The 27,633-nt window shown below is 44.2% G+C and overlaps 1 protein-coding gene across 1 annotated transcript in view; it reads right to left on the reverse strand.

Moving 5' to 3' along the window:
• Nucleotides 1–2,179: 2,179 nt before the first annotated feature.
• The window catches only part of igf1ra (insulin-like growth factor 1a receptor), a 174,658-nt gene continuing 149,204 nt past the window's right edge, over nt 2,180–27,633 (reverse strand). Inside the window, exons 11-21 of the mRNA XM_064929976.1 lie at nt 19,944–20,215; nt 19,655–19,797; nt 19,393–19,558; nt 19,152–19,254; nt 18,871–18,941; nt 18,539–18,768; nt 17,734–17,838; nt 16,347–16,506; nt 15,970–16,099; nt 14,569–14,703; nt 2,180–9,155 (exon numbers count right to left, since the gene is read on the reverse strand). Of these exons, the coding sequence (XP_064786048.1) occupies nt 8,621–9,155; nt 14,569–14,703; nt 15,970–16,099; nt 16,347–16,506; nt 17,734–17,838; nt 18,539–18,768; nt 18,871–18,941; nt 19,152–19,254; nt 19,393–19,558; nt 19,655–19,797; nt 19,944–20,215 (2,050 nt within the window). The 3' untranslated portion in view covers nt 2,180–8,620. The remainder of the gene's footprint in view (nt 9,156–14,568; nt 14,704–15,969; nt 16,100–16,346; nt 16,507–17,733; nt 17,839–18,538; nt 18,769–18,870; nt 18,942–19,151; nt 19,255–19,392; nt 19,559–19,654; nt 19,798–19,943; nt 20,216–27,633) is intronic.

Raw genomic sequence — 27,633 nt, forward strand, 5'->3', positions numbered from 1 at the left:
CCTATTTCACGCAAATTATTGTTTTTAATTAGGCTTTCATTAAACTATTATTTATTAATCTCTTTATAGACATACATGTAATCCATAGGTATAGATTATATTTCCTGAATGTACAGAATGCGCGTGGGTAAAATGGATGGGATCAGTTGCGCAAAATGGACGAAGTCGCCTTGGTAATAACTGGTTGGTGTATTGGTTACTTTTACAAGTTTTATTTCGAAGTTATATTAGTCTATTGTATGTTTAATTGACAGCTGAACAAGTTTTGGCGTCTGCTTTGTATGCTATTGTTTTGCTACTGGAACGAAGCTCTCTGGTGTTCACCTTTGGACGACAGTTTTGTTTTATTTTGATCAGGGTTGGGAGCTTTTTGGTATTATTTAGTAAGTCCTTGTTGGTAGGTAGCTCCTACACAGCACGTTAGATCAGAATTGTAAGACCCACGGTGTTAAATCGAACACTTTCTTAGAAATGATATGTGACCCACTGAAATAGCGTTAAACTAACATTTTTCGAAGTGGTGATAAAGAGCACCCCCAGAGTGTTGAGTCCCCAACACAGTGTGTGTTACAAATTCACTAAGTGACTGCTTAAGTAAATGTGTTTGAATTAAAAGTAACCCCTTCATTATCATACATTATATAAGGCATTTAATTGTGGCCAAGTTTTCCCCAAATGAAAATTCTGGCTCATGGGCCATATCAGACCCGCGAGTCACAATATGCTGGATGTGAAGTAAGTTGTCATTCCTATTGGAATCCAGCCATATAGTCAACAATTTGAACCTTTCATCACCCATAATCTGCATTCAGAATGCAATTTGCCAAAGAAGACTACCTAAACCATCTAAACTAGAACAATCATCTCAGTAACATGTGCAATAAATCCCCACTTACATATTGGATTAGTTTAGAAAAATGTAAGTTATTTCTCTTAGATCAATTAATCAATCAATGTGCATGCAGAACCATAGATATTAAAGCATACTTTTCTAAAAATCAACCTGCAACGAAGCATGCTGGGAAATATGATGAAGCCCCTCCCGTATATAAATTAACTAAACAGTCAAGTGACAACAACACCAAGCAATGTTGATTCAAATAACACTTTATTTATTCACTGCAGGTAGCTTCAATTTCTTTCTTTTTTCGAATTTTACCCCTTTTTCGTGGTATCCAATTGTTTTAGTAGCTACTATCTTGTCTCATCGCTACAACTCCCATACGGGCTCGGGAGAGACGAAGGTTGAAAGTCATGCGTCCTCCGATACACAACCCAACCTCCTTCTTAACACAGCGCCATCCAACCCGGAAGCCAGTCACTGGTGCGCGATGAGACAAGGATTTCCCTACCGGCCAAACCCTCCCTAACCCGGACGACGCTAGGCCAATTGTGCGTTGCCCCACGGACCTCCCGGTCGCGGCCGGTTACGACAGAGCCTGGGCGCGAACCCAGAGTCTCTGGTGGCACAGCTGGCGCAACCGCGTCACCCGGGAGGCAGTAGCTTCAATTTCAATCCTATTGGTGTTAACCCCACTAGAATCAACACTCATAAAGAACACGCACAACACTTGTAACCTCAAAAACGAGATTTTAATACCCAAACCTGAACAAGTCACATTTTTTGGCTTGCTTCAAAGTTTGCCATACATCTTGGTATAGCCCTGGGTTCTAGGGGTATCTCTCTGGAGCAGACAGGGAAGAACAATGGCTACAGAGATGTGTGTGGATTCTGTCCTGTCAACCATTGCTGCAATGAAGGAAGACGAGATAGACTGAACTCCATCATAGACATGAAGTCCCTCTCCAAGGATGGGTCTGGATGCCATCTACTCAGGTGTGTTAGATGATGGCCCCGTTTTTGTTACTATTCATACTGTATCAGTATATAGTCTCACTTGCTATTTTACTGCTGCTGTTTAATTTTTTGTTACTTTTTATTCTTACTTAACACTTTTCTTAACTTCTTAAACAATTGTTGGTTAAGGACTTGTAAGTAAGCATTTCACTGTAAGGTCTACACTACACCTGTTGTATTTGGCGTATGTGACAAATACAATTTGATTTGATTTTTGATTTGATCAACAGAAAGGCATTCTGCTAAATATACAATTATACAGTCAGGTATGTTGAGATGTGGATCATTTATAATTCATAAGTAATAAGTCATCACAACAAGTCATCTTTCTCATTCGCTTTTTTATTCAAAATTTAAGAAAAAAAGAAAATACAAGAAATTCTCATAGATACACATTAAGAGAATGGCATGTCAAAATACACCAGCTCAACTCTACTCATGAAAAAAACAGGAGGCCTCAGATACAGAACTTGCAAGAAGACAGTCTAGCCAAGCTGTTTAACCTAATCTATTTGCCAATCAATGAAATGACTCAGCGATTCAGAATTTGTGAAAGTACAGAAAAGAAAAAAACAAGTAAAATCTTCTCAGTAGATCAAGGCCCATGTTGAAGTTGTCAGAATGCTAAGCAGAACAACAGTGCCTGAACAATTATACTGATAAACCTCAAGTTCATTATTGCCATTTGATTGCACTGATGCATCTCATATAAACCTGAAGTTTACATATAAAACATTCGGAAGAAAATACAATTACATGAATATGAATGAGAATTGAAATGCAACCTTTTCAGTCATTTTGATCTCCATTTATCTCCATGCAAACTGGCAATGCAAAAAACAACTATTTATCTACTGTAAACAACTCTTCTTAAAATTCTAGTCATGTTATTTACTCTCTGCCATGACTACCCGTAATCTACTGGACATGCCTGTACTATTTATGTCCATGTGTTTGGTTGAGTTATGGGTATAATAGGTCTGTAACCTTCTGGTAACTAAACAACTCTGGCAGCGTTCCATAAAAACAGATATTCACTTCACAACAGGACAACCCTTTAACCCATTTTGATAACTGAAAATAAGAAGAAATAAATGTCACATATCTGTATCTTTTATCATTACAGACACCGACACTTGAAACACTAAATCTAATTGTGAAACCCTCCCATCCATTATACTGTACTCAACAACAGAAGCGCAAGGCTCTTGTTAAAGCTAGAATCATTAGTTGCTACATACATTTTTGGACTTATGAATTATTGATATATACCCATTGATTCTTGAAGAATATAACTTTTGAATACCTCAGGTGCTTAATTCCACTGTCATACCCGATCAGAACCCCAAATATAACCTTTTTTCTGCTCCAATGTTGGTAAACAACATCAATGTAAACAAACACTGTATATTGTAGCTTCAAAATATGGTTAAAATGTACATTTTGATATCATGGATGGTCAGTTCTTGCATCCATAGCTCTGTCTATATATTTGAGAGTAGTAACATTTCTCCAGGCCCATCCCTCAGCTTTTACCAAAAAAAGAGTTGGGTTGACTTTTTTGTTTTTGTTTCAACTAAGGATTCTAGCATTAAAAAGGTGACCTAGATTCTTTCTTTAAAATCTGGTAGCATATATACAGTATAAAGCCATTTGTTCCTGGAAATGTGCCATTCATCCAACCAAGTCTGTTTTGCTGCACTCATTTCCCACCCAATGGATTTCTTCCTCAAAAATAATAACTTCAGAATATACTGTAGAACACTTTAGCCTTCCAGGCTATGTTGAACTGTGAACCAAAACCTTTCTCCATCCCACGACCGGAAAAATTAAATATTGTTCCGCAACTAGTATAAACTCTAATATGCCCTCAGCTCCACTTGTCTTTTGCTCGACAAAATTGGATATTCCCCTTTCAATGACCCTTAATCTATTGAAAAATACATCTAATGAGAATATGAGGTCTAAATCCAACGCCGCCATCTCAACCACACTTCCATTGATATTGGCATAGTCTTAGAGGATTTACGCCCACGGATTGAGACAGTCTTTGAAGCAGTGTTATTATCAGCAGCTGTAGAATAGAGAAAGAGGGTGCAGTCTTATGAATAATCACAATGAGGATGACGATGAAGAAGATTCCGATGAAGGGACAGTAGAAAAATCTGATAAATCTATTCCAAACCAATTGGAATGGTTTCAAAAATCTTAACAGGATACAAAAAAAAGATAACTGCATTATTTGAATGTGGGAGCTTTGTAGGTGTTATTTAGAAAAGTTAGTCATTGGGGGCAGGTGGATAGGATGGAGAGATGAGATGATGAAGGAGTACAGAGGAACCAACAGTGTCCTGTCTGTCAGATGCACGAGGAGGTGGAGCAGCAGCAGATGGCTGTAGATGTTTTTTATACAGTTAGTCTGCTTTGAGACATCCCTCCCAGGACAGAGTGTGTGGTGTCCTAACCATATGCCTTCATATAACACAATTACTCCATATTGACCTAGTATTTCTCTAAAGCTGGTGATTTCTACACTCAACTGCTCCCAGCAACATAAACGACAAAGCTCTGTTTGTTGTTGTAGCACTAACTTTGAGGACTTGTGGGGCAGTTGAGTCTAGGGGTATATGAGTATGTTGTCTTCACTAGGAGGGTTTCAAAGAAATAAGTGCCGTCATTTATACTTCAGGGGAAATCCATACTTTAGATCACCGTACATAGGATATTATCAATTAACATTTTTACATGAAGAAACGTTTAAGCTGAAACCAGAAGCCAGTGTTGGCAAACATTCTATTGGAGTTGTTTCAATGTCAGTAGTGGTTTAGATGTCCAGAATTCAGGCTAAAGCAAAACATCCTCTGATCTACCTGGTTTCCCAATATATATTACATTGCAAAATGTCTTAAATGATCAAAGATGATAAATGCAATGTTCCCATTTTTCTTTACCCACATGTTGCTAAACTGCAATGTATTGATTTGCTTAGAATTGACCTAAATACATGATACAATAGACAAAGAAGAAGATACCATTCAGCTTCATCCTTCTTACCGGCTTAATGATCAGAGGATTTCTAGTTGTGAAATCATTTGCAGAGGAGTGGAGATGGGATGTCTGAGGTGGCTGTGTTATGCTCTCTACCAATACATAGTGTACCTCGTGTAGTAGCCTTCGATAAATGCTTCCCATCACAATAGTAATTTAATGTTGTTCTAAGTTAGCATTATTAGGTAACCCGGTTAGCATGTTAGTGCTCGAACCATGAGGGTGGGAATAGAGCCATTTCCTGTGCAATACAGTACATGCCAGTCAACCTCTTTTATTAAATCAAAGCCATAATATAACCTGTACCACATACATTATATTCCTCATACTTTCAGCTTAACTACAAACATACTTTGTTTTCCATTTAAAATCTTTGGACCAGCACAACATTTTAAGAGGGAACGACAAAACCTTTTCCCCCTCAGGAGACTGAAAAGATTTGGCATGGGTCCCCAGATCCTCAAAAAGTTCTACAGCTGCACCATCGAGAGCATCCTGACTGGTTGCATCACCGCCTGGTATGGCAACTGCTCGGCATCTGACCATAAGGCGCTACAGAGGGTAGTGCGTACGGCTCAGTACATTACCGGGGCCAAGCTTTCTGACATCTAGGACCTATATACTAGGCGGTGCCAGAGGAAAGCCCCCAAAAATTGTCAGAGACTTCAGTCACCCAAGTCAGACATGGCAAGTGGTACCAGAGCGCCAAGTCTAGGACCAAAATGCTTCTAACCCCTAGCCATAAGACTGCTGAACAATGAATTTAATGGCCACCCAGACTATTTATATTGACACCCCCCCTCCCCATTGGTTGTTACACTGTTGCTACTCGCTGTTTATTATCTATGCATAGTCACTTTCCAAATGACCTGGACTAACCTGTACACCTCACATTGACTCGGTACCTCCTGTATATATCCTCCTTATTGTTATGTCATTCTCTTGTATTACTTTTTGATTAGATTTTTTTAAACTTTAGTTTATTTAGCAATTCTTTTCTTAACTATATTTCTTGAACTGCATTGTTGGTTAAAGGCTTGTAAGTAAGCATTTTCACGGTAAGGTTGTATTCGGGACAAATAAAATTTGATTTGACATGTAGTTGATACAGAACCTTTTAAGCATGGGACCAGATATAATTAGAGCCACCCTAGCGCCATCCCATCTCCACACCAACCGGGTTTGGATGTGGTGTGTTTTGTTAATAATGTTATAACCTTATACAGAGTAATGGGAAAAGGTGAGATGTACTTTTCTTTTCATACACACTTAAAAAGAGTGAGGTAGATATATACTTGAAGGGAAGGGGGGAAAAAGTCCCCCAGCCATGACACCAAAGAAAGTACATATCAAAAATCCAACTTTATAATGAATGAAGGGGCATTTATACAGTGATTTAAACTGATATTACAAAAGGAAAATAAAATAATAAATAACAATCCTACAGAGAATAACTTCAAAGCTGGAAACTTTTTCAAAAGATGAGGAGAAATCCTTCAAAAACACTTTTTATACTGACACCCCCAGTAAGACCTATTCAATTCATGACATTGAAATGTGACCACTTCCCTGGACTTTAACCCATCCTTATTTGGTGTACAGGTGCCATGTTTAAGGAGACAAACAATAGAAACTGTTTTCACTTTGATCGTAAGAGAATGAGTATGACAACACAAATTAAATGAATGATAAAGGAGAATAAGCAGTAATGCTGCACTTGAAATCTAAGACACAAAAATAGAACTTTGATTATGGATGAGCATTATTTGAGAGGATGGCGAGTGGTTGGGATCATTAAGGCAAACAAGACAACCCAATTAGCCCTATCAATTGAGAGGCAGGAAAATGAATGAGTTAAAACACCAGATCCAGTAGAAAAAAGAAGATCCTGTGCAACTAATCCTGACTTCAAAAGGAGGCACTGGGGGAGGCAGGTGTACTGCACATTTCAGTGTGGGGCTGGAGGGGAGGGGGCACTATTGGACTCGACAGAGAGGTGAAACAAGCAGAGGACAGTAATGAGAATGTATGGAGAAAGCAAAACATGTACTTCGACCTGAGATTAAGTTGCACCTAGGGGGCAATAACTAGGTACTAGACAACTGGTACAAAAAGGGTGCCAAACGTACACACTCGCAAACGGAGCTACGGTGTCCATTCGAACTAATAATAATAATAATAATAATAATGATAATTATATAGAAATCTACAAAAATAATGCAAAGAAAAACATGTTCATAAAAAAATAAAAGGCAATGGACAATATGTTGTGATACAGACAACCTGTTCTGGGGTAAAGAAGAGAGAAAGGTCTTTTTTTTAAATATTTTTTTGCTAGAAGTATGAAGCATAAGAAATGGACTGTAGTGGAGATCATAAAATAGTCAACCTGAAGGATTTCTTTATATATATAACATCCAAAAAAGAAAAAGAAAAAAATAGCAGCTTTATTCTGTACAGACATAGAAGAGAACATCTGAACCGTATAAAAGTTATAAAAGTGACAAACCAATGATGTGTGTGTGACAATGATCCTAAGGTCTAACATACAACTGTAAGACCTTTATATAAATGTTTGAATTGTACAGAGAGACTAATGACTAGTCTAAAAAATACCTGTTGTGTACAATGCCTTTAGCAGACTTATGTATGCTCACAACATGGAGTTCTGTTAAGTCCTTTAGTTCTCCTTGTATCAGAACTGATCCAATACCTTCCACTTCAGATTTGTCTCTGTATGTGTTGTATTTTTGGCGCCAAGTCCTTTTTGTTCAATGTCTCTGTTCGTGATGTTGGTGTTTTCATCTCTCAGATGACACATACAATAAAATAGGACTCCAAATAAGGGCTCTGATGTGAACCCGAAAACCCCCAGAAAAGAAAACAGGCAAATTCCTTTTACAATTTGATTGTAATTGTGAAGTAGAAAAATAAAATAAAAACAGCAATGTGGGAGTTTTAGTATGCTTGATTGTGTTTCTCTCCATGTCCAATCAAAGAGAGAAATGAAGAGCAGGAGGGAGAAAATTGCTAAGTTTGATTTGGCAAAACATATGTCAGATTTACAATAGCCCCTCCTCAATCTACCCACTCCTGAAAACATTCCCTCCTACCCCGGAATATTGACAGGAAAACCAATGACCCTAGTCCAGAACACAATTGATGGAAAGAAGTGTGGAAGAGGAGCTCTATCTTACTGTCAAGAGAATCATTTGTTTGTATAGAAATACACAATCAGATATATACAACCTTCTCTCTGAGATCATCAAAAAGTGCTCTTCTGTCGGATCTGCTGGCAGATATGCTTAAAATAAGTTATTGTCTCTCACTTACAATACCTGTCAGTCAGGGAATATTAATAAGTCTGTATTTTTGTCTTTCTTTAAGGATTTTAAAAAAAGTAACAAATACTCTACAAGAAGGAAACACCAGAGCTCCCCAGTGTTGTAGTTCTGGTTGAGCCACCATGCTCCAAATGCTTTAACAGGTTTCTGTACTGTTTCTCAGTCTCGGGATTCAATCATACATCTTGTTAATATTTCATTTTTTAAAGAAAAGACTCCTACTGCAGTAGAGTAGTATAATGTCTGTCAGTTATTCACTCATCCATCCCCCCATTAGAACTAAAGCGGAGGAGAAGTTTATGTTACCCTGTCTGAGAAGAGGAGGCGGAGAGGGGTGATCTGGCTGAGGGGAGAGGAGGGGGGCGAGGGATCAGCAGGCTGAAGACTGGGGCAGTGGCAGCGCCCGCTCGTTCTTGCGCCCCCCGTTCATGTGAGCGTAGTTCTGCGTGTCCTCAAAGTTGGGCCGTAGCACTACCACTGGCCCGTTGGCCGATACCTGTGCTGAATGCTTGTCCAAAGCCAGGCTTGGCGAGGCTGTGGAAGAGGCAGCAGGGGCTGAGGTGGAGGGGGAGCCAGGTCCCATCAGGGTACTAGAAGGGCCTTGTATTGGAGATAACTGCTGGGGAGGAGGGGGCGCTGAGCCCCGTGTGGCCCCCATAGGTCCCTGGGAGGGCTGAGGGGCGGCAGTGGGGGGTCTGCTGGGTGCAGGGTCCAGTGGCACATTCTCCATGTTCTCCACCTCCATGTCCAGCTCCTCAGTGTCCGGGGGCTTGTTCTCCTTGCTGAAGAAGAAACTCATCTCACTGAACGGAGGCTCCAGCTCCTCCTTGAGGCTGTTGATGATCTCCAGGAAGGAGGGACGCATCTTGGGGTTGTACTGCCAGCACATCCGCATCAGTTCAAACCTAAGGGCAACACACAGACAATCTCAATTATACATATATCATTACATCTTCTCACCAGAAGATGGCAGAGTACACCAATATTATAGAGCCCATGAAAATGTTTCTGATACTCACTGAACCAAAGAACTTCCAGAACCTTCTATACAAACAACCACTGCAAACTATACATAGTATCTCAGTTTGAATGTACCATCATAATATACTGTAGAATGTGTACAACTACACTATATGTCCAAAAGTATTTGGACACCTGCATCCCAAAGGTGTTTGATGGAGTTGAGGTCAAGGCTCTGTGCATGACAGTCAAGTTCTTCCACACCGATCTCAACAAACCATTTCTGTATGGATCTCGCTTTGTGCATGGGCGCATTGTCATGCTGGAATAAGAAAGGGACTTCCCCAAACCGTGGCCACACAGTTGGAAGCACAACATTGTCTAGAATGTCATTGTATGCTGTAGCGTTAAGATTTCCCGTCACTGGAACTAAGGGGCCTAGCCCAAACCATGAAAAACAGCCCCACACCATTATTCCTCTTCCACCAAATCTTACTGTTGGCACTATACATTCGGGCAGGTAACATTCTCATGGTGTAACAGTATAACTTTAGACCGCCCCCTCGCCCATACCCGGGCGCGAACCAGGGACCCTCTGCACACATCAACAACAGTCACCCACGAAGCATCGTTACCCATCGCTCCACAAAAGCCACGGCCCTTTCAGAGCAAGGGGAACCACTACTTCAAGGTCTCAGAGCAAGTGACGTCACCGAGTGAAACGCTATTTAGCGCGCACCACCGCGAACTAGCTAGCTATTTCACATCTGTTACACTGGCATCCGCCAAACAAAGACTGTCCGTCAGACTGCCAGATTGTGAAGAGTAATTCATCACTGCCGAGAAGGCATTTCCACTGCTTCAGAGACCAATGGTGGCAAACTTTACACCACTCCAGCAGACGCTTGGCATTGTGAATTATGATCTTAGGCTTGTGTGCGGCTGCTCGGCCATGGTAACCCATTTCATGAAGCTCCCGACAAACAGTTATTGCGCTTCCAGTGGCAGTTTGGAACTTGGTAATGAGTGTTGCAACTAAGGACATATGATTTTTACGCTATATGTGCTTCAGGACTCGACGATACAGTTCTTTGAGCTTGTTGCCTACCACTTCACAGCTGAGCCGTTGTTGCTCCTAGATGCTTCCACTTCAAAATAACAGCACTTACAGTTGACCGGGGCAGCTCTAGCAGGGCAGAAATTTGATGAACTGACTTGTTGGAAAGGTGGCATCCTATGACGGTGCCAAGATGAAAGTCACTGAGCTCTTCAGTAAGGCCATTCTACTGTCAATGTTTGTCGATGGAGATTGCATGGCTGTGTACTCGATTTTATACACCTGTCAGCAATGGGTGTGACTGAAATAGCCGAATCCACTAATTTGAAGGCATGTCCACATACTTTTGTATATATAGTGTAGACAGTAAATCATAAATGAACATACTGTGAAAGGCCAGCGAAAGAACACAGAAAACGTCAAAACAACATAATAAAAGGAGAATCATTACAGTTGGGTGCGGTGCTCCCCACACACCACATCTTAAATTATACACAAACAAGCTAAGAATACCTTCTAAAGCCTCAGAATACCTTCATAAACACCTCAGTCATCTCCCTCTATCTCCCAGCAGCCACCTCTCTCTGTCTGATCTCACAACAGCCTGTACAGCTGGGTATTCTAGCCTCTCTGCACCAAAGCATTCTGGGTAGTTAAGCAGACACTTAACTTCAAACTATGTTTTAACCAGCCATGGGTTGTTTTTCACCCTCTCAGTTAGTCTTTTAAAGTTGTCTTTCAGATGGCTAAACTAAACCCCGACTGCAAGACCTCCCATGAAAATGTCTGTAATGCTTGGAGCTGAGCCCACGCTCCAGAGTAACCTGTCTGCTTGGCGTTGGCCTGCTGCAAATTCTTCCTGAGCCATCTGTCGCTGTGTGTAACACTCGTTGATGTGAATACGCTGCAGTATATCCTCTCTGCTTGTCAGCACTCAGCTCCTCATCACACACAAACACATTCCAGGACCTTTTAGCAGATTTCCCTCACATCATGATATGTAAACGTTGCATCGTTCACAACATTATAAATAACCAAACCAAAGCTGGCCAGAGTAGAGCTAGAGAGAGCAACCTATGCTATGCCAGACCATTAATGTAAACAGGAATCTTCAGCTGTAGACCATTAACATGTTCCCCAATATCACCACTCAGAAAACCATATCTTTTCATGCAGCTCCCTAACATTGGACCAAATGTGTAGTCATCCTTTACCATAGAACAATAGTTCAGATATATCAAAAATGTCTATCTAGTATAAATATTTCATTTGTCACTCATGCCCATAATTCAGCTTTGAGGGAAAGTAGCCCTTTGAAAATCAGAATTTCCTAACTAATTAAGGATATGATACACGTGGTAAAACCTTTCAAATATGACTCATCCCTTTCTCTATTATGTTCTCCTTTTCTTCTCTGTCATGGATGTTACCAATCATTTTTATGATTACTTTATTGGCAAAGTGGCAAACTTAGGCAGGAAATGCCAACAACGAAAAGTGAGCCATCATATTCATGCATTAAAAAAAAACATAATTAAAGAATAGCATTGCAAATTAGAATTTTGTAAAGTTAGTCTGGGTGAGGTGGAAGAATTATTGTGTGACAATGATGACAAACCTCCTGGAAGCGACAACTTAGATGGAAAGCTACTGAGGATGGTAGCTGACTCTATAGCCACTCCTATCTGTCATATCTTTAATCTGAGCCTAGAGGAAAGTCTTTGTCCTCAGGCCTGGAGGGAAGCCAAAATAATTCCGCGACCCAATAGTGGTAAAGAGGCCTTCACAGGTTCTAACAGCAGAACTATAAGCTTGCTGCCAGCTCTTAGCAAACTGTTGGGAAAATGTATTTGACCAAATTCAATGCTTTTCTCTGTAAACAAATTAACAACAGACTTTCAGCATGCTTATAGAGGGGGGCACTCAACATGTGCTGCACTAACAAATGACTGATTTAGTTTAAATTAATTGATAAGAAGAAGATTGTGGGAGCTGTACTGTTAGATTTCAGTGCAGCCTTTGATATTATTGACCATAACCTGTTGTTGAAAAAACGTATGAGGTATGGCTTTTCAACCTCTGCCATATTGTGGATTCAGAGCTATCTATCAAATATAACTCAAAGGGTGTTCTTTAATGGAAGCTTCTCTAATGTCAAACATGTAAAGTGTGATGTACCGCAGGGCAGCTCTCTAGGCCCTCTACTCTTTGCTATTTTTACCAATGACCTGCCACTGGCATGATTTCAACTATATACGCATCAGCAACCACAGCTAATGAAGTCACTGAAACCCTCAAAGAGGGTTTTGGAATAGGTGGCCAGTAATAAACTTGTCCTGAACATCTCTAAAACTAAGAGCATTGTATTTGGTACAAATCATTCCCTAAGTTCTAGACCTCAGCTGAATCTGCTAATGAATGCTGTGGCTGTTGAACAAGTTGAGGAGACTAAATTACTTGGCGTTAACTTGCATTTTAAACTGTCATGGTCAAAACATATAGATTAATTGGTTGTAAAGGTCTGTCCGTAATAAAGATATGCTCTACTTTTTTTACACCACACTCCAAAAAGCAAGTCCTGCAGGCTCTAGTTTTGTCTTATCTTGATTATTGTCCATTCATTTGGTTGAGTGCTGCAAGGAAAGACCTATTTAAGCTGCACCTGGCCCAGAACAGAGCAGTACGTCTTGCTCTTCATTGTAATTAGAGGGCCAATATAAATACTATGCATGCCAGTCTCTCTTGGTAAAGAGTTGAGGATAGACTGACTGCATCACTTCTTTTTAAAAGAAACAAGACTGACTGCTTCACTTCATTTTATAGGAAACAATGTGTTGAAACTCCCCGATTGTTTGCATGGTCAACTTACACACAGCTCTGACACACACACACTTACCCCACAAGACATGCCACCAGGGGTATTTTCACAGTCCCCAAATCCAGAACAAATTCATGAAAGTGTACACTATTATATATAGAGCCATTACTGCATGGAAGTGAACAGCAAACCTGGTTTCAAAAAACAGATAAAGCAACACCTCAAGGCACAACGCCTCTCCCCTATTTGACCCAGATAGTTTGTGTGTGTGTATTGATATGTAGGCTACGTGTGCCTTTTCTATTTTATTAACAAAAAACATGTATTAATGTGGTTCTGTCCTTGAACTGTTCTTGTCTATTAATGTTCTGTATTATGTCATGTTTCATGTTTTGTGTGGACTTTAGGAAGAGTAACTCCTGCTTTTTCAACAGCTAATGGGGATCCTAATAAAATACCAAATACCCCTCTCTCCCCAGACTCTGATTACAGCAGTGTTCACCTCTGCAACCCTACTATAATGTAACTCTTCACTAACTCACTACAGTAGAAGTGACCAGCAGCTTTTCCCATATAAACCATCCCCCTAACCCTCACCCTCCCGCCCCTGCGTAACACAACCCACAAGCTCCTGCAATCAGGACACCACTGTGAGGCTGCCATAGAAACCTGAGGTTTGTGTCTGCATAACACTTGCCCCTCTCTCACCTCTCTGTAAGGTGAGGTCAGCCATGGAGAGTGGAGGAAAAAAAGGGAATGCCTTCACATTGAGATCAGAGGCAGAGGAGAAATGCATATACGCAGAAGAGCCACCTGACAGCTAAGGAGGCTGTTCTCTCCCACTTTCCAGACAGATATTTCTTAATGAGCCTAGAAATTCAGGCTCTGTCTGCATGTCTCTCTCGCTCTCTCTATTACAGGATAGGGCTGATGAGCAGACACTGATCTGTTGCCTCGTACCCTCACTAATGGGGAATGAGGGAAATATTTCACACACAGGCCGTGGCATCCCTTCTATGGGCCTCGGCTTACTGCTGAGGCGGGAGCTCCTGTCCCGCCAGCTGAGCATGGGGGCCATGATGTCACTGAGCTTCATTTAAACCGTGACGTAAATGTCACCAGTCAGGCCTTTGCTTAGCTCCCCCCTGGCATACAGATCTCATGATATAGTATGCACATTTGGCCCCTCAACTCTAAATAGAAGCAGCAGAGGAAATATTCGCAAGATGGCGCTGTAAATCTTTAGATTTAGCTAGGAAACAATACCAGACAGTGAGCTGGTACTAAAGGACAATAATATCTGAAAATGCACCTAAAGAATAAGCACACCAGTGGAACAGGAAATAGGAAAAACATAGCATCTTGAAGGAGTGGCTAATAGTGTCATTGATTATCCTACCTATCCTAATTCTATCGAAATTATCCTACCCCTGACCCAGCCCAAGAGCGAGATTGACATTGAGAGAAAGAGAATGGGACTCACAGCATGTCAGGGCAGTTGTCAGGCTTTTCCAGGAGTCCTCCCTCCATGACGAAACGCAGCACCTGCTCGTTGGACATGCCCTGGTACGGCTGCTCAGACAAGGTGGCAATCTCCCACAACACCACCCCAAACGACCTGCAGGGGACAACCGAGAGGATACAGGCCTATTAGACAACACATTAGCTGCTGCATAACTGTGGTCGAACCATGCAGGGTAATAGAGGCTAAAACATCCATACACAGGGCCCAGCAGGGCATGTAACTCGTCTCTGGAAGCTCTTTACAATGATGGCGCTGCATAGTACAAGGTTGAGTAAGAATGATCCCTCACAGTATAAAGCAGATGGTGCAAAGAACAGAAGAAAAGTTTATTCATAAATTCATGTTCCGTATATTAATCAAAAAAGGACATAGACTGCATTATGTCTGCCATATGTAAATGTTTGTGTCATCTTGCCTTATCCATGTGTTGTTCATTAATAACATGAGACTGTATACTACCCAGAGACCACTAAGGAACTGCAACAGAAAACCAAAACCTAAGCTTGACACAAGAAAACAAAGAGTGCATCGTTGCCAATTATTATTTGTTAGCTCTCCAAGGCCACTGGCTAGGGATCTAAGACGGCTCTCAACACTCTTTAAAAAAGCCTATTACAACACTGACTTGTATCTAATTGGCTGAAACAGGAGAGTGTTGAAAGACAAAACCACATTAAGAGACTTTTTTAGATAAAGACACCTACTGGTAAATCTCATAAGAGACCAGAATGGTTTCCCACAATGCTCCTTTTCATCTGCCTGACTTCAAAGAGGAAGATAGGGAGTGGGATGTGGAGGTGGGTTTCTGTTGGCACTCTAACCCATAATTTGAAAACATCTGGAGGAGTTTAAGTGTGCTTGTAGGGACAGACCCGTGGGACACTTTCGATTGAGAAACAAAAACTAAGGAGCTAGTAAACAGCTATATTTCTCTAATGCAGCCCATTCCAGAGAGAGAACTGGGCGGAGCCTTGATCTGCTGTTCTAAACTCACTCCATGGTCCTGAGAGCACAAAGGTACATGACTAAACAAGAACTATTTTTCACTGCCAAGACTTACTGTATCTACTAACTATAATGGCATCCAGATAACCTCCAATCTTCCTTCCCACTGGGCACAGCCTGTTTGAATCAATGTTGTTTCCACATCGTTTCAATGGAATTACGTTGAACCAACACAGAATAGACTGTTCCCAGTGGGTTAGGACATGGGCTGTGTGTGTGTGAAGTGATCTGCCGTTTTTTCCCAATCTAGGGCATGCAATGTTCTAGAACACATACAGAGTACACTTGTTGTTCTGCGCAGGCCTGCTAACTCTGCGTGTGTATGAGTCAGGGAGGACAGCGGGGAGCTCGTACCAGACATCAGAATTTGTGGTGAACACGCCATCTTTCAGCGACTCTGGAGACATCCAGCGGACCGGCAGAAGGCCTTTTCCTCCTTTCCGATAGTAATCCGTCTCGTAGATGTCTCGCGTCATGCCAAAGTCTGAGAAGAAGAGGAGAAGAGAGGTTTAAATGGCCACTAAATATCCCACAAATGTGAGAAGAGGAGGCACATGAGGCCTTATCCATCACCTCACCTCTCCTTCTCCTGTCCATTTAGATTTACGAGCTATTCCTCCCACTCAAGCGCTCAGTGATCTCAAAATACTTACTTTGGAGTACAGCAGAGGGAGTTGAGCGTTAAACTTACAGCGGGGATTATGAGTACTACTGTATTTTGAGGCACTCACCTCCGATCTTGACGGTGAAGTCCTCCGCCACCATGCAGTTCCTGGCAGCCAGGTCTCTGTGGACAAACTTGTTGGCGTTGAGGTATGCCATGCCGTCCGCAATCTCCCCTGCCATCTGGATCATCTTCTTCAGCGGGGGCAGAACCTGGCTGGACGTGTTCTGTGGCAGAGAGGCAGAGACCTGAGCACAAGCAGGCCATTCAGTCTCTCCCTCCAACCTCCCTCTCCCTGTCTGCAGCACTGAACCATGGCCTGGCCTGGAGTCCAGGGCACACCACACAATGGGAGAGACGAACTGAAAGAGGTGTGGATATATCTCTCCCTCCATGTCTTTCGTGTGTGTGTGTGTGTGCGTGTGTGTGTGTGTTTAACTATTTTTGTGGGGACCAGTCCCTCCAGTCCCTCGACTTCCTGGCACTGACGGAAACATGGATCACCACAGATAACACTTACTCCTACTGCTCTCTGGCCCACGTGTTCTCGCACACCCCGAGAGGTTCTGGTCAAGTCCCATCCACAACGATAGTAAACAAACACAAATTTGACCAACTGGGGACATTTTGTTAGTCCCCACAAGGTCAAATGGTATTTCTAGGGGGTTTAGGGTTAAGGTTAGAGTTAGAATTACGTTAAGGGTTAGGGTTAGAAGCGAGGGTTAGTTTTAGGGTCAGGATTATGAGCTAGAGTTAGGAGCAAGGGTTAAAGTTAGGTTTTGGGTTAAGGTTAGGGTTAAGGTTAGGGTTAGGGTAAGAGTACAGGTTACGGCTGGGGTTAGGGAAAATAAGATTTTGAATGAAACTGAATTGTGTGTCCCCACAAGGTAAGGTATACAAGACTGTGTGTGTGTGTGAGTGCGTGTGTCATATTAATGCACTGACACAATGGCCGTGTCCAAAAACCTGTACTTACATTGTAAATTGTAGGCATTCTGGGAATGCGAAAATATGTGTTATAGTATGTGAAATTAAAAACCATAAGTATGCTTTAAATGCCAGGATGTCAAACACATTTGGGCTTTTCATTTAGTATAATTCACTGCACATTATACAGGTAGAGAGTCGCATTTTCAGATCCACGCGTGTTTGACAGCAGCTGATAATCAGCTAATAGTGACATAAGGTCAGACGCTCTTCCAAAATGGACAAATGGTGCGAAACAACGCAATTGAGCATCTCATAACACATTCTCAGTATGAGTGAGTCTAGTACGCTGATATTTGTTGTTTACATTTGTACACAACAGTATGTTCTACATAGAATGTAGTATGATTAGTACACACAGTATGCAGTTTCTGTAAGTAGTAGGCAAGACAGATTCAGCACAAGGCCATAGACTTGAGTTCTGTGAGAGACTATGTGAGAAAGAGCAGAAGGGGTAATGTACGTACCTCTTTCCGGAGTGATCGCAGGTGGCTCTTCAGGTCTCCACGGGTCATCAGCTCCATTATCACCAAGGTGGGCTGGCCCTGAGAGACCACGCCCAGCAGACGCACCTACACCAATTAGAACACAGAACCGATATGGCATCAGAGAAATGAGTACAAACCATTCTCATTGATGTAGTATTTCTTATGAAGCTTTTGGGCAATAAACATTATCTCTGTGCTATTATTGGGCAAGAAACATTATTTCTAAGTGTTATTAATCGAACTGACTGAAGTGATGTGGAATGTTCTGGCTTTTGAAACTACTCTGGCTCCTCTTAACTAAAGCTACTGAGGAGCTTTGAAGAAAGCAAGAAAAAAATCTCCTCTTTGCCTCTAAATTATTCAAATTGAGCTTAATAATTAAATGTTTGACTTTTAAACATCCAGACATGCTAAAAGATTGTAACATAGTCTTTCCAAGGGGGAAATCCTTAACACTTCCGTTTAGCTGAATTAATGAGGATTTGGCTGTGATAGAGCTTAACGGTCTCAGGTCACACAGTTATAGCTGGCCTCAGGTTATACTGGAATTATACTGCATCTCCTTGGGTAGTGAACCCTGGATTTGACCTCTGACCTCAACAGCCAGCTAGGTGTCGCTGACCCTATGCATCAGGAGGGGTGACTTACAACTCCCAAGCTGATGGATCTCTTTCCTTTGTTTCTAACTTTTAACCTTTGAAATTGAGGCAATACCTTATCATTTAAAAGCAAATGTTTCTGAACCAATATCCCTGATGTTAACTGGTGTTTTGGACTCTCTCACCACGTGGTGACAGTTGAACTCCTTCATGACAGAGGCCTCATTGAGGAACTCGATCCTCTCCCTCATGCTGGCTGACTCGTTGACTGTCTTGATGGCCACGCGGGTCTCAGGATCGTCCTTAACCACGCCCTTAGCCAGGCCCTCATACACCATGCCGAAGGAACCCTGGCCCAACTCCTTGTGCATGGTGATTTTCTCCCTGGCCACCTCCCACTCGTCTGGAACATACACTGAACACAGGAGGAGAGGACAGTCAGAGACAGCCATCATCTAAGGAGACATTGGCAAAATCTAATCATTAAAATGACAGTAGGTCTTCAGAGGGTTCTTACTCTCGGCAGCACTGAAGTACTCAGGGTTGACAGAAGCATAGAGGACACCATTCCCCAGCCTGTCACTGTTCCTGTGGACACAAACACATCTGTGTGAGCCATGGGAGGCAGATTTGGCAACAGATAAATGGGATTGTTCATTCAGCAGAAAAGCCTACGATCTTATGAACTGACTATGGCAGGTAAATGATCACAATAGCACTATTATATCATTAAACTGATTAAGATTGCATTAGTCAAATGTTTTGTTATTTGTTCTGTGATCATTCAGCTTCTCTTACCTCTTTTTGTTGATAAAGAAGAGTACAGTGATGAGGCTGGCGATGAGAATTATCACGATGATGGGGATGATGATGACCAGATAGAATGCGTTGTCATAGTCCCCTGCAACCAGATGAAAACAGAACAACTATTCAGAAAAGGAAGATGTTCACATTGAAATAATTTCTGGGCATGAAATTAATCTATATAAAAGTCCTTTGAAGAGGGTAATTTATGTGGAAATGCATGTATTCTCCATACGTTTGGGTGGGGGCACGTAGAAGGACACTGGCTCAGTCCAGGACCCATTTCCTGCCAGGGAGGTGGCACGCACGCGGGCAGAGTAGTTCCCATAGCCCAGGTTGGTCAGACGAGTTCCTTTGTGAACACGGTAGTGCTGGCGTGACACACACTCGTGTTTCTCAGGCTGGGAGAAAAGACACACACAGACAGTGTCAACCTGAGGATTGAGGCCCTGCAGAGCTCCCATAGGCCTCAGGAGTCCTGGTCCATGCAGACTCACCTCGGTGCCCTGGCGGAACTTGATCTCATACATCAGGATGAGGCCATTGGGGTTGACAGGCTCTGGCCACCTCAGCAGCACCGACCCCTCCACCTTCTCATCCCTCTCCTGGATCACGCTGCCTGGCATGTCATCCGCTTTGTCTGATGGGCAGAGACACACTGGATATCAGATGGCTTCCTACTCATTAGCCATGTCCAAAAAGGCATAGTGAGTCTAGAACAATAATCTATACAGATGGCTGCTGTTGTTGAAGCCTTTTTCTAGCGACTGTGTGTGACTGCCTCACCTGCAGGTTTGGTCCTGGAGAAGACGAAGGCTCCAGCGCTGCAGCGACGGACCTCCTGGTTGCAGGCGTGGATGTCGATGCGGTACACAGTGAAGGGCTGCAGGTTGGGGATCTCGATAAACTCTGTCTTGCTCCGGTCCTCCATGAAGGGGAACTCCCTCTCAGGGGGGTCTCCTTCTGTCCTGTTACCCTCCAAGCCTGTGGTGTTGCCACCCCGTGCCAGGGTGCTGTTAGCGACACCAAATAGATCCCTACGTCGCCGGTCTGGGGGTCTGAGGGACAAAGGGGGTCCAAAAAAATGTGAGAGAGACCCATTGACTGACTGCAGCACAAAAGGCACAAACGTGGCAAAGAAAGACAAAGGATAAAAGACAGAGGTTGAGGAGGAGGAGGAGAGCAGATGTGTGGGCTTTCAGTTTCTCTGGAAGGGAGCAGAGGCGAAGTTAAAGAGGAGAAAGGGGAATACAAAGTCAGCCAACCATACAGTAATATACTCTGGAACATCGGTTACAGACAGCACACTAGGGCTGGGAATTGCCAGAGACCTCACGATATGATATTATCACGATACTTAGGTACCGATGCGATTGTATTGCAATTCTCACAATTCCCAGGATTCTATATGTATTGTGATTTGATACTGTGGTTATATTGACGTTTGATGTTCCAAACATATTGCTCACCATGTCTGTTGCAGAGGGACAAGAAAGAGCCATGAGCAAACACATGTTTATCAGTCATGGAAATAAAAGTGCTGTAAACATATTGGCTCACCATTTATATACTGAACAAAAATATAAATGCAACAGACATTTTCAGACATTTTCCATACACACAAAAAGCTTATTTATCTCACATTTTGGCCAGAATTCTTTGTACATCCCTGTTAGTGATCATTTCCCCTTTGCCAAGATAATCTATCCAGCTGGCAGGTGTGGCGTATCAAGAAGCTGATTACACAGCATGATCATTACACAGGTGCATCTTGTGCTGGGGACAATAACAGGCCACTCTAAAATGTACAGTTTTGTCACACAACACAATCCTCAAGGTTCCGTTTTAGGACCACTATTGTTTTCACTATATATTTTACCTCTTGGGGATGTAATTCGAAAACATAATGTTAACTTTCACTGCTATGCGGATGACACACAACTGTTCACCGGATGTACTACCTGTCCCAGACCTGCTGTCTTCAACTCTCTGGAGACAGCAGGAGCGGTAGAGATACTCTCAATGATCGGCTATGAAAAGCCAACTGACATTTACTCCTGAGGTGCGGACTTGTTGCACCCTCGACAACTACTGTGATTATTATTATTTGACCATGCTGGTCATTTATGAACATTTGAACATCTTGGCTTTGTTCCGTTATAATCTCCACCTGGCACAGCCAGAAGAGGACTGGCCACCCCTCATAGCCTGGTTCCATTCTAGGTTTCTTCCTAGGTTTTGGCCTTTCTAGGAAGTTTTTCCTAGCCACCGTGCTTCTACAGCTGCATTGCTTGCTGTTTGGGGTTTTAGGCTGGGTTTCTGTACAGCACTTTGATATATCAGCTGATGTAAGAAGGACTATATAAATAAAATGAAAATACATTTGAATGCCACAGATGTCTAACTGATCTAACTGCAGGAATGTCCACCAGAGCTGTTGCCAGAGAATTTAATGTTAATTTCTCTACCATAAGCCGCCTCCAATGCCATCTTAGAGAACTTGGCAGTACGTCCAAGCTGCCTCACAACCGCAGCCCAGGACCTCCACATCTGGCTTCTTCACCTGCGAGATCGTCTGAGACCAGCCACCTGGACGGCTGACGTAATTCTTTCTGTAATAAAGCCCTTTTGTGGGGAAAAAAATGTATTCTGATTGGCTGGGCCTGGCTCCCCAGTGGGTGGGCCTGGCTCCCAAGTGGGTGGGCCTATGCCCTCCCTGGTCCACTGATGGCTGTGCCCCTGCGCAGTCGTGAAATCCATAGATTAGGGCCTAATTTATTTATTTCAATTGACTGATTTCCTTTTTGAACTGTAACTCAGTAAATTGTTGTTTAAATTGTTGTATGTTGCATTTATATTTTTGTTCAGTATAAAAAGAAGATAGGAAAAAAAGCTAGAGAAGGAGAAATAACTGAGTTTTGGTGCAAGTACAGACATTATGTCACGCCTTGGTCTTAGTATTTTGTGTTTTAGTTCATTAGTTGGTCAGGCCAGGGTGTGACATGGGTTTATTGTTTATTGTAATTCTTAGTGGGGTTTTTTAGTTATTGGGATTGTGGCTGATTAGGGGTGTGTGTTGCATAGGTTTGGCTGCCTGAGGCGGTTCTCAATCAGAGTCAGGTGATTCTCGTTGTCTCTGATTGGGAACCGTATTTAGGTAGCCTGGGTTTCGCTTTGTATTTCGTGGGTGATTGTTCCTGTCTCTGTGTTAGGTTTCACCAGACAGGCTGTATAGGTTTTTTCACGTTCCGTTTGTTGTTTTTGTTATTTCATGTATCGTCATTTGTCTATTAAAAACATGAGTAACCAACACGCTTCATTTCGGTCTGACTCTCTTTCGACAAACGAAGAACACCGTAACAGAATCACCCACCACACACGGACCGAGCAGCGTGTCAACAGGCAGGAGCAGCCCAAAGAGGAGCTGCGTATTAAGGATTTCTGGACATGGGAGGAAATCCTTGACGGGAGAGGACCCTGGGCTAAACCAGGGGAGTGTAGCCGCCCAAAGGTGCAGCAGGAGAAGAGGAAACAGGAGCAGCCCAAAGAGGAGTACAGTATGGATTATACGACGTGGGAAGAAATAGACAGGTGGGCGGCCGACCCAGAGAGAGTGCCGGAGCCCGCCTGGGATTCGCTGGAGCAGTGCGAAGAGGGCTATAGGAGAATGGAGTCGGAAAAAAAGACATGGCGGCGCAGAGCGAAGCCCCAAAATTTCTTGGGGGGGGGGCTCAGAGGGGGAGTGGCTGAGTCAGGAGACAGACCTGAGCCAACTCTCCCTGTTTATCGTGAGGAGCCAAGGAGGAGACCAGAACCGGTGTTGGAGGTGAGCGAAGCAGAGACTGTGAAGGAGTTAATGGGGAAATTGGAGGAGAAAGTAATGAGGGGGTTGCTAGTTTGGTGCTTTAGGTTTAAGATTCGTCCGACGGAGCGTGTCGGGGATTTAATGGCACCTGGGTCAGCGCTCCATACTAGTCCTGAGGTGCGTGTTAGTCGGCTGGTGAAAAATGCGCCAGCCTCACGCACTAGGCCTCCTGTGTCCCTACCTAGCCTTGCACGTCCTGTGCCAGTCCTGCTCTCAGGCTCTCCAGTACACCTTCACGGTCCAGTCCATCCTGTGCCACCTTCACACACCAGTCCTCCGATGGTAGCTCCCCGCACCAGGCTTCCTGTGCGTGTCCTCTATCCAGTACCACCTCCACACCCCAGCCCTCCGGTAGCAGCTCCCCGCACTAGGCTTCCTGTGCGTGTCCTCGGCCCAATACCACCAGTGCCAGCACCACGCATCAGGCCTTCAGTGCGCCTCGCCTGTTCAGCGCAGCCAGCGCTTTCTCCCTCTCCTGTGCTGTCGGAGTCTCCCGCCTGTTCAGCGTCTCTAGAGCCTTCCTCCTCTCCAGCGCTGCCGGAGCCTCCTGCCTGTATGGAGCAGCTAGAGCTGCCAGTCTGCATGGAGCAACCAGAGCTGCCAGTCTGCATGGAGCAGCCAGAGTTGCCAGTCTGCATGGAGCAGCTAGAGCTGCCAGTCTGCATGGGGCAGCCAGAGCTGTCAGTCTGCATGGAGCAGCTAGAGCTGCCAGTCTGCATGGAGCAGCCAGTGTTGCCAGTCTGCATGGAGCAGCTAGAGCTGCCAGTCTGCATGGGGCAGCCAGAGCTGTCAGTCTGCTTGGAGCAGCCAGAGTTGCCAGTCTGCATGGAGTTGCCAGTCTGCAAGGAGCTGCCAGTCTGCAAGGAGCTGCCAGTCGGCAAGGAGCTGCCAAAGCTGTTAGTCTGCATGGAACAGTCAGAGCTGTCAGTCTGCAAGAAGCCTCCAGAGCTGTCAATCTGCATGGAGCAGCCAGAGCCGCCAGTCAGCATGGAGCAGCCAGAGCCGCCAGTCAGCATGGAGCAGCCAGAGTCGTCAGTCAGCATGAAGCAGCCAGAGCCGTCAGTCTGCCAGACTCTTCCAGATCTGCCTGTCAGCCAGACTCTTCCAGATCTGCCATTCAGCCAGACTCTTCCAGATCTGCCAGTCAGCCAGAATCTTCCAGATCTGCCAGTCAGCCAGACTCTTCCAGATCTGCCAGTCAGCCAGACTCTTCCAGATCTGCCAGTCAGCCAGACTCTTCCAGATCTGCCAGTCAGACAGACTCTTCCAGATCTGCCAGTCAGCCAGACTCTTCCAGATCTGCCAGTCAGCCAGACACTTCCAGATCTGCCAGTCAGCCAGACGCTTCCAGATCTGCCAGACAGCCAGACGCTTCCAGATCTGCCAGACAGCCAGACTCTTCCAGATCTGCTATTCAGCCAGACTCTTCCAGATCTGCCAGTCAACCAGACTCTTCCAGATCTGCCAGTCAACCAGACTCTTCCAGATCTGCCAGTCAACCAGACTCTTCCAGATCCGCCAGTCAGCCAGGATCCGCCAGTCAGCCAGGATCTGCCAGATCTGCTAGTCAGCCAGGATCCGCCAGTCGGCCAGGATCTGCCAGTCAGCCAGGATCCGCCAGTCGGCCAGGATCCGCCAGTCAACCAGGATCTGCCGGATTCAACTGCCTGGCTGGGCTTCATCTCAGTACTGGGCTTCTTCTCAGTACTGGGCTTCCTCTCAGTATTGGGCTTCCTCTCAGTACTGGGCTGCCTCTCAGTCCCCGTCCCGAGCCCCCTCAGTCTCGAGCTGCCCCTCAGTCCCGAGCTGCCCCTCAGTCCCGAGCTGCCCCTCAGTCCCGAGCTGCCCCTCAGTCCCGAGCTGCCTCAGTCCCGAGCTGCCCCTCAGTCACGAGCTGCTCCTCAGATCAGTGGGGTTCTGGGTGAGGACTATTCGGCCATGGTCGGCGGCGAGGGTGGATCATCCCAGGACGCGAAGGGGAGGAACTATGACATTTATGGAGTGGGGTCCACGTCCCGAACCGGAACCGCCACCATGGACAGACGCCCACCCGGACCCTCCCTATGGTTTTGAGGTGCGTTTGGGAGTCCGCACCTTAGGGGGGTTCTGTCACGCCTTGGTCTTAGTATTTTGTGTTTTAGTTAATTAGTTGGTCAGGCCAGGGTGTGACATGGGTTTATTTTTTGTTGTAATTCTTAGTGGGGTTTTTTAGTTATTGGGATTGTGGCTGATTAGGGGTGTGTGTTGCATAGGTTTGGCTGCCTGAGGCGGTTCTCAATCAGAGTCAGGTGATTCTCGTTGTCTCTGATTGGGAACCGTATTTAGGTAGCCTGGGTTTCGCTTTGTATTTCGTGGGTGATTGTTCCAGTCTCTGTGTTAGGTTTCACCAGACAGGCTGTATAGGTTTTTTCACGTTCCGTTTGTTGTTTTTGTTATTTCATGTATCGTCATTTGTCTATTAAAAACATGAGTAACCAACACGCTGCATTTCGGTCCGACTCTCTTTCGACAAACGAAGAACGCCGTAACACATTATTTTTAGAGAATCAATACAATAGTCATAGAATCGATATAATATCGTCAAAAACAATAGTGTGATACTCTACTGTATCTAATTCTTCCCCCATCACTACATCACACAATATTGTACATACAGTATACTGTAGCCTACATACACCGCCCACATGACGTCATCGACACCGAGTCACACTGAGCAAAAACATCCCCTTCAACCTCACGGGATAGGGTGGGGTCCTCTACAAGAATCCAGAATGGGAATAAGAAGTAGTCATAAGTACATATCATGTAGTAAAATGACAGTTTCCAGTGTGATACAACTCAACTGAGAGTAGAGTACAGTATGTTGAAGTGGCCTGGTGTTATTTGTTGTTGCAGTGTGTCTGTCCAGCTGCAGTGGTCTGCTCCCTGTGGAGCTGTGTGGTGTGATGAGGTCAGAGGGATGGGAGAGAGGTGCAGAGAGAGCACACATCCACACACTGTCAGCAGCCTGCCCGTCCATACAGACGCCTACTGACTGTGTTATCCAACATGTCCTCATCCACAGGACAAATTCACTGCTCAGGGAAAAGTCATGGGAGAATAATAACCACCTGTTTGATGCATAGTGGTAGTTTTCATATGATAAAGAATAAGGTAAATAAAGCAATGAACACAAAATCAAAATGGTCAATTTCACCCAAAAAGAGCAAACACGAGAGCCTGCAACAGGACTGCAGCCCTCTTTCATGGAACGATGGAGATGGGTGTATACACAGTCATGAGGATGATGAGGAGGATGATGGTGTGATGATGGAGAGCCAGGCCGACTGCAGGTGTGCAGGTGGATCCTAGCTGGAGCCACTGACAACATGTAAGCAGCGGCAGCAGCAGCTCACCAGATGCTACGAGGCGAGGCCACTGGGAATCCACAACACACGGGGGACGCTGTGGTGGTACCGAGAGGAGCAGACCTTACCTAGAGGCACATTTTAGGAGACGCGTAACGACTGGCTCTCTCTGAGTCTCTGAAAGAATTCAACAGTCAGCCCACAGTGCAGTTAAGTGGGCTAAAGGAGAATACAGGACTGTCTGACAGTGGTGGGATGTGCTGTATATGTTGAACCAAATGACAGGGAATCCAGAATATATTTAGATTCATGCGGTGTTTGCAGTACACTTGGAAAAGATAAAGTCAATATGTAATGTTGGTTAATCTTTACTTAGCTGAGAGGTAAATTAGTGAATGACTGATGAGTTTATCTGAAATGACTGTGACCTCCGAAGGATCCTTTTCTAACTTCACCTAACAGTACCGGCCAGCAGGGTTTACACAAGAATCCAAGAGAATGTTGTTTCTGCTTTATTTTACATTCCAGCATCTAGAACTTTAGCAACTGTAGAAAGCCAATGACAATGTCCTCTCAGAACTGTTCCTTGTGAGTATGACAATATTATGAGCGGGTGACAAAAGACCTTGAGACTGACCGGACACCCACGGGAAAATACTATTTACTGTGAGTGGAAAAACACAGCTGACAGACAGATCTGTGGGAAGAAAACAGTAGCCATCGCACACCACTGTCAACATTCCATTCTGACCATTTTAACTGCTCCAGCAAAGTCCACGGTCCAGCTCTCTCCAAAAGTATTAGTTACTATTAACAATACACACAACAGCACTGAGGACTGGCATAGCTTTAATGAACATCTTGTGTAAAAGACAAGTGCTTGGAAGATAGCACAAGACAGCCTGCCATTGAAGACTGGGTCACCCCCGAGATGAATGAGAAGGGTGATGGGTAGACCCCCCCGTGTGCCAGTGTGCCCAGGAGAGGGGACAAACAGCAGGAATGCCAGAGAGCTGCCAGGGCCAGGCAGAGCAGAGCAAGGGCAGACCTGTCCTCAGATGAACTCCAGACAGAGGACTTAAGCTGAACCGTGACCATCTAACCAGGTGCTGACTACAGCTGGTGTCCTCCCTCCCCAGCTCCACTTCTACTTTCTCACCTTTTCTGCTGTGCGAGAGATCCTGAGTGGGACATGACTGCACACTCTGTCTGGAGCCAGAACAGCGTGATTTAACGCTACTCTTTTACCACAGCAGCTGAACAC

Source organism: Oncorhynchus masou, chromosome 22 (assembly GCF_036934945.1).
Source record: "Oncorhynchus masou masou isolate Uvic2021 chromosome 22, UVic_Omas_1.1, whole genome shotgun sequence".
NCBI classification, from domain to species: domain Eukaryota; kingdom Metazoa; phylum Chordata; class Actinopteri; order Salmoniformes; family Salmonidae; genus Oncorhynchus; species Oncorhynchus masou.